General features: G+C 41.3%; 1 protein-coding gene across 1 annotated transcript in view; it reads left to right on the top strand.

The window, feature by feature from the left end:
- The first annotated feature begins 500 nt into the window (after positions 1–500).
- Positions 501–12,348, top strand: part of igsf9bb (immunoglobulin superfamily, member 9Bb) — a 676,902-nt gene continuing 665,054 nt past the window's right edge. Inside the window, exon 1 of the mRNA XM_078531919.1 lies at positions 501–782. Coding sequence (XP_078388045.1) covers positions 719–782 — 64 coding nt within the window. The 5' untranslated portion in view covers positions 501–718. The remainder of the gene's footprint in view (positions 783–12,348) is intronic.

Genomic DNA, 12,348 nt, shown 5'->3' with positions numbered 1-12,348 from the left:
CCTGATTAATTTCGCAGCTTTAGTCGCAGGGAAACGTTTCCCTCTTTTTTTTTGCTTGTTCCTTGAACTTTCGATGTTACTTCTGGCACGAAAATGCCCTCCGAGGATTTAACGTGGTGCTGTTCACCTTTAACGTCTGAAAAGGCTGGAGAAAGGGGCTGAGCAGCAGCTGGAGATGCTGCTCTGCTCTTCAACTCCTTGCTATTGCGCATGATACTGCGGCGCTCCAGCCTCTCCACCTCAACCCACCTTGAAACAGGCAGAAAAGCCCGTCGCCCGCTGATGGGCGGCGCCCGCGGCCAATCGGCGTCGGGCGCCGGCGCGCCCCAGCCAATCAGCAGCAGGCGGGGGGGCGGGGGGGGGGGAATGCGGGGCGGGCGCTGGGCCCGGCGACCATCAAGTTAGGTTGGCCGCGCGCGACGGTGGGAATCCACTCTCCTCGGCGCTGGGAAAGAGCAAAGAGCTTAGAAGCTGGGAAGAGTGCAAGTGCCAGTCCAGAGGGATGTAACCGAATGAGAGAGGGAGAGACAGGCAGAGAGAGGAGAGATAGAGAGAGCAAGAGGCAGGGGAAGAGGAAGAGAAAGAAAAAGAAGAATGAACAGCAATGAGCAGGACCTGAAGAGGACATCATCGGAAGGATTGCATTCCCAGGGAACATCTAAAAGTGAAGAGCTCTAAGATATGATCCAGCCAGATCTCACAGTGGGTTAATAGTACTATGATTTGGTATGTGGCCACTTTGCTAGCGGGTGTAATCAGCACTAGAGGATCGGCAGCTCAAGGTGAGTTGAAGTTCAATATCATTCTGCCCAAGTTTATTCACTGATGATGCAACTGTGCTGACAGCGGCAGGTTTAACTGATTCGGGGGATGAGAGAACCTTTTGAGTTTGTGTTTAAATATTTGAATGCCACATTATTCTCATGCATTGAACTGGCTAATAATCCCAACTGAAAGGGGCTCGGTGTAATGCTTGCCCCTCCACTCCCCAACCCCCCTCGCTCTACTGTTTTATTTATTGCCAGGCACACTGCAAAAGTTATGGGGCTTTACAAAAGGGCGAAAAGCAAACTTTTATCCGTTGTTCTTGCGGGAGCTGTCTGGCTGGACGGTGCTGTTAAAATTCCATTTTCCCCCTGTACGGTGCGCGCTGCAGATGTTCAAACACGGCGCTGGCCGAAGCCTCTCGCACCCTTGGGCAGATTACAGCCTGGGTTTCTGCTCAAGATGTACCAGTTTCAGCAACTTTGCCCGCGCGAGTCCGGGGCAGCTCATCCTTCCCGATGAACCGGTCGCAGCTGCAGATGTGGCTATTGCTGCAGTGCCTCGAATTGTGAATACTCGGTGCTGAGAAGGAGAGAGAGAGAGAGATCACTTGGAGGATAGAAGCGAAAGTTTCTATGCGTTACAGTGAAATAGAGGTTCTGGGAGTTCACTCTCAGAAAAGACTGGGCGCTATGAAACGGCTGAAGCCTGATTTTAGATGAATGTTACTGAAGCCGGTTTTTGAAGAATGCCAGTTAGCAGGCAGAGTCACTGAAACTATTGAAAATGAATGTTAATTAATGCCATTCATTTCTACGTTCTGAGCATATTAGTTTCTAGACTATTCCTAGTGCTGGTACTCTCCTATACCCTATATGATATATATGTGTAGAATAAAATCCGTATTGGAGGAGTTTTAAGTAGATGTGACCTTTATGACAAATGGCTGGCAGTCCTCCCTGAGTGAACATGACTAATCGCTTTACCTGAACCAGTGGCTTTGACGCCTCTCCGAGCTGCCATTTAGATGTGATCTAACCTTTTGGCAGCCCCCAAATCCTGCATCTTCAGACGGGTCCCGTGACCGAGCGGAGGAGGCAGGTTCGCGGACTGCAACCGGCACTCTCCGAGGGGGAAAAGGTCTTGAGGTTATTTCTGACTCAGTTGCAAGCTCGTGTTAACTAACGGCGCTATACCGCTGCGTGTTAGTCTACGCTTTACGTTGCACATCTGGAGCACCTCCCCAAAGTTCTACCAAATGGAAATACTCGTTTATGCCAGTTTGTGCGTGTGTGTGTGTGTGTGTGTTGGGGGTGCGGGGGGTTGCACACTGCTTATTACTATGATAGAACAAACGCAGTATAACTCAGTTACACGGTAAATTCGCATTACACTGATCAGTGGAAGTAAAGCAGATGTTCCATAGGTCACAGAGATGTAAAGGTGAACAACGTGGTATCAAGGTGAGAGTCTCCGCAGTCCCCTTAAACCGATGTCAGGTTTTAGAGTACAATCATGGATTAGCGTCCCAAATTTTATCGCAATTCGCAAGGTGGGCCAACCAATGTTCCGTTTTGCATTCAAGATTTAATTCAACTGTTTTCTCGCCACATTTAGGAGAGAATGTGTCACACATTCAGACTCCAAGCTAAATGGGGCAAAAGGCTGGTTAGTGATGTTTTGGCAGCCACTGAGTGAGGAATGCTGCCGGCTGTTAAACAAGACATGCCATTGCCTATCACGCGGGAGATCTCCAAGCTGCTACCAGCTGGAGTACACATTTTCCCCAGCTCCCATCGACCTGTTAATTCTCTCCGACACCTTTCAAGATGCGTGCGGGTGGAGTGATGTCATCCTTGCTCACTCCAGTATGTCACAGCATCGTCATGTACTTGCAAGGGGTGGTGAGTAACTAGTGTGAATACCAAGTACACAATGTCCCACTTATATGATGATTAATTGCACAATAAATGAGCATGCATTTAAATGCCTTCAATTATGACCCCCCACCCCCAATGTTGTTTGAATCATTGTACTATTTGAGTTGTGATTCTTCATAGAATGTAACAAATCTATAAAATGGTAAAATGAAAAGTTTTACTTAATTGTTTTTCTTTGTAAACAATCCCTATTTCCCTCATGTCTTTATTGAGTGGCTTCTATACACTATATAGAACATAATACATTCTATCAGTGAAATTGGTTGGAATCAAGTCTTCAAATATGGCATCAACACATTCAATTAAATAACCCAAAATTAAGAGGGTAAGGAGTGAATTGCATACTAATAGTTCAACTGAATATTTAGTCAGCATTGGATTTATATAGGAAACTATGCTGTGTGGGGTGGGGATGGGGGGTTGGTGGTGGGTGGGAGGAGGGAGTCTGGTGCACAGCAGTTTGGAGAACCACAGTGCCACAGAACAGATGTCTGCATTCATTTTGATTTCCAGCTCAGTTCACAACCTTGGCACTGGTGTAGAGGTGCCTGTGCAGGCCCTCTTTGCTCTGTGCACTTGTTGTTCAGAATGCAGTTGGTCATATTTAAATGTCTGCTCTCTCACTTGAGTGTTATATGCTGATATTTTTGAGGAAGATTAACAATCACATTTCTGTAGCATGCCAGGTAGCAACACATTTTGATTTCAACTGTTAGGGACATTAGGGAAATTCTTCCAGTGTTCCAGTGGTTTGTTATTAATTGAGCAGTTTCATCCAGGATGGCATTGAGATGCTGTAATTATCATCCATGCTTTTGGGCAGGGGGTCAAAAAATGATTCAGGGTTCTTGATTTTTTGGCATCCCTAGTAGATGAAGATTACATCTATGGAGTCAAAAAGCCTTTGATGTTCACTGCCCAGAATCATAGATGGAATAATTGGCAATTGAGGGAGGCACAGGGAGCTACTGTTGACTGAAACTGCACCCTAAGCCAGTGATTTTTGGAGATGAAGGAAGAAAAATTAGATGGGAAAGAAATGCCAAGACTCCTTTTGCATTGTTTCTTTTTAATCAGAGAGCTCAGCTCTTATTTGATTTAACTAATACCAAATATAAAGACACTAGAACAACGTATTACCCAACACAACATTACTGGCTTAGTGTTGCTGGTAAACCTCTACTGATCTGTCTTTATTTGTACAGGAAGACCTTATGTAGTTTCTCTAGCTAGTAATGTCTGTGGAAAATGTGCAAAGTTGACAAATGTGCAAAGTGGGTGGAAAGGTCAGGACAGCTCAATCCAGGGCATGTACTTCAACTGAGAGCTTTTTTTAAAGCTGCTGCTTGCACATTTATAAATTGGATCACTTCTGTAGTCCTGAACAGACATATATCATAACTTAGCTGCTGTTAACAGTACTGCATGTTGTTCACATATATACCTAAGATACCAGTTATACATAAATAAAGAGAGAAAAATAGAATTTATATACTGTAGAACCCAGAACATTCCAAAGCATTTCACAACCAAAGAAGTACTATTTTTGAATTGGCGTTACTGCTGTCATGTGGAGAAATGTGGCGGCCAATATGCACATGGCAAGTATCCCAAAAATGGCAATGAGATACAGTAACTGATGTGATGATATAGCTTTGATGGTCTTGGTTGAGGGATAAATGTTACCCAGACTACAGGATGGACTTCCTTGCTTGTCTTCAAATAATGCCATAGTTTAATATCTCATTTGAAATGCAGTACTGTTGCAGCCAGTATTTAAGTTGATTAACTCTATAGGGGTAGGAGAGGGGGAAATAACATTTTGTAAGAAAATGAACATGCATTTATGTAGAACTTTGTCACACTCTCAGTGTGTTCCAAGGTACTTTACAATCATAGGATTCCTTCTGAAGTGCATTTCTTCCTTTTGGGGGCGTATGTAGCAACCAACATAGTGGAGTCCCACAGACAACTAAAGAACAAATAATCAAATACGTATTTTTACAAACGAATGAAAACCAGTGTCAGGGAATGACCAGCTGGTAATTGAGCCTGTTTCATAAACCTTATGTATCACATCAAGTGACTCCCTACTCCTAGGTGTCCATATCTTGTCATTTATGGGCACTGAGTATTGGCATTCTAGCCCTGTCCAACAAACAGCTTGTTACGTCTCAGCATTGTGAGGTTGCCTATTAATAAATCACATTGAATGTAAAGTATTGTACAACATTTGCACATCAAGGCTATCCTAGCTTTTGCATATATTTAATTTCATATTGACAGTGATACAATAACTTTTGACCGGTTCATAGTTAGTAATTGCTATCTTAGTTATCTTTTTAAAGGCGATAGTGCTAACACTCTGCAGTACTGATAACAAAAAGCACGTACGCCTGATAGAAAACAAGTCCATGAAACAATTTGTCATATTCAGTATAAATAGCACACATTTATTGCTCTGGTTGTCCAAAAAGCAGCCTTGAATGACTGACCATATCACATTGATTAGGGGAAACATGATGCAGCACAACAAGCAATATTTCATTGCTCCATAAAATAATTTATCGTGAAGTTGTGAAAGATTATAAATTATGTGGGACCTCAAAGACAGAATTATTTGTTGATAGATAAGTATTGTAACATTCTAATCAAAAGCTATTAGGGGTGGCCACACAGATGGAGCTCTTCCAAAAACTATGTAAACCTATTTTGTTTCAAACTAGCATTGTCTCAGTTACTCTTGTTCACTGAACAGTTAACATCTAAGCCATAGAAATGTCCAGAGTTTTCTCAGCTTAAGCACCTAAAGATATTGATTCATGAAGATGAAGGCCCATGAGGAAATCCCAGAGATGGTGAATGGTTTGAATAAATTGGTGAAATATTTAAGGTGACAAAGCAGTGATTCTGAAATGGCATTTGGTAACATGTTCTTGATATAAATGTCATCTCCTGGGATAGGTTAGCTGGCATGAAAAATGGTGATACGCTTCAGATGTCTGTGCTTAATAATGTGTTACAAAATTATTCCTAAAATTATTGCCAAAACAATGCAGCGCTCAGTGAGCCACTGGCAGATGCCACATGCAGGGAAGCCAATTAACCCTTTTAGAGATTGTTCTTTGCAGCTGTTAAGAAAGCTGTGTGATTTCTGTCATATAATAGCCACCAAAAACATTTATCCAGCTAATTGACCTGTTTTTTTTTTAATTACAAGCCAAAATTCTATAAATATTATAGCATGAGCTATGGCATATTTCTTATTCAAACCCCTTTTAGTTGTAGAATAATTAGTTCACAGTTGTGAAATAAAAAGTGCAGAAGTGTAAAGCCACAGTGTCCTGAATTTACTACATAATTCAATCTTGTGATGGTCTATATATATCCATGTTGTCTGGGTTATTAGCCCAGTAACAAAACCAGTACACTACCATACTCCATCTGTGGTCCTGCATGTTGAATTTTGGAAGAGGAAGACAGCTTCAGATTTTAATTCTAGTTATTTCAAAGATGGAAATAAAGACATAAATTTCCCTATTTGCCATTGGACAAAAAACTATTTTGTCACATGGAGCAGGGGGCAGCCCAGCAAGTATCTTGGCTCTGTATCTTGCTTTGCAGTGTGAATACTTCATTAGCTTGATGATGATTAGCAGACGTACTTCATGCCTGAATATCTAGAGTGTCCCAAAAAATAGTTGGCACATGGTGGGACGGAGGAGGAGTTCGAAGGTTTGACCACTGTTGAATGTAGATGCCACATAGAAAAGAAAGAAAGGTTTGTATTTATATCATGCTTTTCACAACCACTAGACATCTCACAGCACTTTCCAGCCAATGAAGCACTTTTTGAAGAGTAGTCACTGTTGGAATGTAGGAAACAAGCAGTTAATTTGTGCCCAGCAAACTCCCACAAGCAGCAATTTGATAATGGCCAGGTAATCTGTTTTTATCATGTTGATTGGGGGATAAATATTGGCCAGGACACCAGGGATAACTTCCCTGCTTTCCTTTGGAATAGTGCCATGGGATCCTTTACATCCACCCAAGCAGGCAGACGGGGCCTCAGTTTAACATTTCTTCAAAAGGACAGCACCTGTGACAGTGCAGTGCTCCCTCAGTGCTGTACTCTGTGTCAGCCTTAATTTTTACACTCAAGCTCAGGGGCAGGACTAACTCAGAACCTAATGATTTAGAGGTGAGTGCGCTACCAACTGAGCCACAGCTTAAAATGCTGCTGTCTTTTAGAGTGAATTTAGAACGAAATAAGTGGATTTTAGGTAAGGTAGTAATTGTCAGATTAGAACCCAGAGAGGATATCAATGTCAGTGTGTGTTTCACAAACTGAATGGAACTTTTCAATTTCTGCACTCTTCTTAAGTCTTACGAATATAAATCTGCCCAAACATGCTTTTATTGCGTAAAAAAAACTTTTGGACTTGCATTTCCATTGCCATTATTAAGCCTCTGAAATGGTCAGTTTGTCCAGTGTCCTTTTAAATGCTTCCATTGCCAGGAAAATTACATCATTCACACATTGCCAGTTTATTTTATAGGAATGGAAGAAGAGTTTAAGAAAGTTCACTGTGTTTTTGATGAAGTGTGAAATGAAAATTCTAGAGTAGCTATCAATCTAGTCCACTATTGTATGCAGTGGTTAGTCAGGACATAAAACCTTTGGAATTTCTGAGTGGCTCAGCAAGAGCTTGGCTGAAATGGAGTAACATTTAATGGCACCACTATGATTTTTGGCATTCAGGCATTTTAGCACAGATGTGGTGCACAATAGATGGCTACAATTACTGGATACTCGGGATTTTTCCTGAGACATTGAAAAACACGAGACTAAAAGGTCTGAAGTGAACTCAATTATTTTTTTTTTGCAGAACATCACTGAAAAATATTGTGGACATTAATTCACTCCCCCACCCATGTTATTTCCCTCTTACCTCCGTCCCATCGCAGGATTTATGCACACTTTTGAATCTCATGCTATTCCATGTTGCCTAATAGATGTTACTGCTTTGAGTGGGATGTTTGCTACTTCTTTATGATTACTGTGAGTGTGCCCTCAAGCATGATCTCCACGGAACTTTTTGAATTGTACCTGGGACATTAAAGTCAAATGAATTCCTTTCATTGAATGCGTGACTGCATCTGAATTTGTGTGGTACCTTATCATTACATGCCTATTTTTGAGAAAAAAACATAACCTCTCCCTTTGCCCATCTGCGAATTCAAGTTGATGACATGATTTTACATGTTAATCTGGAAATGAATAAGACTTGTATATCTGTGGCACAGGGTGCCATCACATTTTCTTTTGATGGTCTAATTTAAATTGCATAATCCCCATTTTTTAAATTCAGGACAGTAACCCATGACCAATCACTTGCAGCACCAATTCTGCAGGCGGCCACCTTTATATTGTTTTTTTTCTGCTTACTCCAGTGCATGAACACACTATTCAGCTGACGCTTCAGTGAAGCAGTGAATCTTTGAAATGAGCACAAATGCAATTCTTCCCAAGATTTTTGCAGAACGTCATTGATAAACATTGTGTACATTGATTCACCCACGTTATTTGCCTCTTGCCCCCATCCCATCCCAGACCTTGTGCACACTTTTGTTGCTGATGCCAAATAGTAGGTGCTCCTGCTATGGGTGGGGTGGTTTCCATTTCTTCAGCATTAAAATGAGTGTTTCCTTGAGCAACTTAGGCATGATCTTAAAGGTTTAATCTTTTTGATGAGCTATTCAATAGAGGCAACAGGCAGATGTAAAAAAAAGTTTTTAAAAATCCCATGCTTTATCTAAAGAAGAATCGTTCAGTTGGTCTGGTCACTATCAATAGAAATATATTAACTGGTCATTTATCTCATTTTGTTATTTGCTGCCCATAAATTGGCTCCATTGTGCTTCCCTACAAAATGTCAGTGATTACACTTCAAAAATAATTGATGGTGAAGTGCCATGAAGCTATTAATGTATGTAATATTATTGGAGAATATTTTTCTTTTAAATAGAGGTTTAGTCTGTGGGTGTGTCTTAATTGGATTAAAGCCAGCTGGTCTGGGTGCTTTGATGTGTACTAGTTTTGAGATTTAAGAGAGGTAGAGTGCATTGCGTTTTTTTGAATATAGCATTCAGGAAGGGGGTGAAATCTGACACCTAGCTAGCAGAGACCAAGCAATATGTTTATATTACTAACAAAATTGGTACTATAAAAGAGGTTTTATTGTTAAAGAGGTTGAGTTCAAAGGGGCTAGTGATACAATGAGAATTTACATTCAATGAGCTGTGTTGGATATAACAGATAACAATTTTGTGTGTGCAGGGCAGAGGCAATGTAAGATCAAAGCAGCTGTAAGCCTACAACTGTCTCCACAGGAACCAAAGTGAAAGGAACCTCATTTTGAATTTGTAAGGTGAAAATGCTTAGCCTGGTGTCTGTTGAAAGTCAATGGGTTACTGTTGCTTTAATGGAGATTAGTTTGGGAATTTGTTAAAAGTTATGATGGTAGTAATTTGTAGCCATGTGTATATACTTAGCTTGTGTAAATTAATAAACGTCTCCTGTATTTTGATATAAAACCTCTTGAGAACTGGTGGTCTGATTCCTGAATTTAGAGCTGCATCTCAAATATACAAAAATAAAAATATAGGTTATGACAGTTGTTTAAAGTTTCCCTGTGGGATTTTTAAATAACTCTGCTTTACCAACTGCTGGGTCATAACAAAAACATTTCAGGATGGCCCAAGGCTGTTGCTATTTAAATGCTGGTTCTTTTCCTTTCTTAGTTTCTTTCTCCTGTTGCTAAGATATCTCTTGATGGCAGAATGACTGCTGTTAATTTTATTTGCTGGTGTGGCATCTGTAATCCAGCAACTGAATTGTGGATTTTTATTTTAAATTGATAAGTTGTCCAGTTTTGGGTGCATATTTGAAGGCTCCTCCAATGGTGCTTAATTAGAAGGTTAACCCACCTTTGGAAAATTAAGCATATGGCTCAATCTTGCATTGCAACCTAGAAACTTCTTATGAGTTTGTAATGCCCAGTTTATGTACTTGTGAATAATGACTGTAATGCTGTGAATCTGTTTTGAATTAATTGTATTTGCAAAATCTCAGTCTAACAGCACTCCCAGTTAATTATTTTTCCTGAGAACATTTGGTTCCTAAAATAAGTTTTTCTTTTAAAAAAACTCTAATAAAGCTGGAGGCAAACCATATGGAACATCACAGGTCACTATGACTCAGCAAACTGATGATGAATAAATTAGCATGTTCAAATGACAACTCAAAGTTAGACAAGTTGATGACTCAAATTTAGCCTTCACAACAATCTAGTATCAAGTTGATGGTCTACAATTAGGATGGCGGGATATGAAGAGCTCCATGGTATCTAAGTTGATTTATTGGTCCATAGAAGCACAAAAGGCTTGGATGAAGAAAGTTTTCCTGGCTCATTGATCTTACAGCTCCAGCATACCAATTCTACTGTTCCAAGTGTACCATCTGTTTCAAAATAAGTTAAATGTCCTCAACCACCCTTCCTGGAACTATTTTCAGCTTCTAACTGTGTAGATAAATATTTCCTGATCATAATAGCAGAATGCTGCAACCCATAAAATCACAGTATCATATAATTTTTGGATGAAACTTGAGATTGAATTGGAACTATATTTGGTGTAATCTGAAAATCACCCTTGTCTTTATATAGGTGTCTTTATGTAGGTAGACAAAACCCAAATCTGTTGAGAGTTGGCTTTTGATTTGAGGGGAAGAGAGCCAAGTTCTTCAAAATGCTCCCAATTGCCCATACTTATAGGCTAATAGTATTAGCAATTCTCTTATTCTTTTGAGATCATACATGTGAGCTTAATGCCAAGCTATACAGTAGGGATCAGGCAACATATGTGGATCAAATGCCAAAGATGGTCAATACCCATTAAATAGAGGAAACGTTGAGTTACATTCTACCTGTTGGGAGGGTAAAGTTGTCTAGTTTGGGAAGATTGCTTTGATTGAGATATCATAAGCCTGTTTAGAATAATTAAAGTGTTGCTAAAATTCTTTAACCTGCTGTTCACTTGCTTCAGCACAGTGATGAGACAGACTGGAAGAAAAGAAGCATCTACGCTTGATTCATCAAATATTACATGTTCCAAATACCACGCATTCATTATTTTTTGAAAGTATTGTCAAACATTATACTGCCAAATATTTGCAATGTTCACTTTTGCTGTTGTACAAAGTTTTGACTATTGATTTTGCGTAAATATATTTTCAGCCTTTTGTCATGGCCAGGAGTGCATAGTGGGTAGTTGAGGCAACCACTGGTGCAAAATATTGTGATAAAATGGTAACTATTAATTCTATAGAATGCCACTCCATTCTCCACTGTGCATAACATTGTAATTTTCAAATCAAAGGAGTGTTGGGACTGCTTGTGAAAACTCTAACCACAAAAAAGAAACTTGAGAAAGATCCTGAATGGCAACACTGAGGTCTGCCCCGAATTTTCCCTTCATAACCCTGAACATTGTCTCCCCTTGTCCTGCTCACTTGGGGTCTGAAATTATTTGGTTCACTTTCTCCGTCCTTTTACATCTCTGAAACATCACGTCTGAGATGGTCCTTCTTAAAGCTAGGGAACTTTTCATGTCAAGTTGTTTCAAATGGCGGGGTAGAGGGTAGGTTTTGACCTAACCTGCTGGGTGAGAAACTCTTGGATTGAGCGGAATACCAGTGTTATATCTGGCCTGATATTGCTCCTTGGAAGTCAACAGAGAGAGTAAATTGACGAGGGGTGTAAAAACAGCGTTACAATGATTTTGTCAGTTTTCCGATGGGTGGTTATATTAAAACCTAGGATTTGGCCTCTGTGATTTCCATGTAAACTCATGGGCTGGGTTTCTGTCGGGTTGACAGGGTCTCGCCCACCGATCAGAGAACCGGTGAGGAGCCCCCATCAGCTCCTTGGGGGAGTCCCGACAGAATCAAATGTCCTTTACGTACCTTAGTACCCTCCATCATGCCTTCCCCATGATTGCGGTCCCCAGTGGCAGAAGTTTTGCCCGGCAATCAAAGTTCGGAGCTCCTCATTGCCACCTGTGCCAGCATGAGCGGTGGGAGCTGATGGTAATGCACCCACCAGAGGCCCAGGATGATCAGAGGACCCCAGACCAAAGGTGAGTGAAGGCAGGATGGGGTTCATGGGATAGGAGTCACAGGAGAGGGGAAGCAGAGGGGGTTGGAGGCAAGGGGAGAAGTTTCAGCAGTTGCCCCCCCCAACTCCATTGCACACACCCCCCCCCACCCCCCACTCCCGCCATATAGGGTTTGCTAGGCGGCCATGCAAGGCTGCAAGAAAGCTGTGCAGCCCAATGTAATCCCTGAGCCCGTACTGAATTGCACTGGGCTCAAGGATAATGAGTGTTAATTGGCTGGGAATCCCGCTTCAGCCCCTTCTGTCCTCCCACTTAATTGGGGGTGGTTTTGCCGCTGCCGGGAGTCTGACAAGGGCCTTTCCCACAATTAAGTGGGCCTGGCCACCTAAAGTTCTTTTTGCAAAGGGCTGCATTAAACCCAGCCCGTGGTTTCAGTGGTTACTCGTAAAGTTCTTGTTTTCCTTGG

This window comes from Cetorhinus maximus, chromosome 2 (genome assembly GCF_964194155.1).
Source record: "Cetorhinus maximus chromosome 2, sCetMax3.hap1.1, whole genome shotgun sequence".
NCBI lineage: Eukaryota > Metazoa > Chordata > Chondrichthyes > Lamniformes > Cetorhinidae > Cetorhinus > Cetorhinus maximus.
Note: the sequence above shows the minus strand (reverse complement) of the source record. Positions and strands in the feature narration are given on the sequence as shown.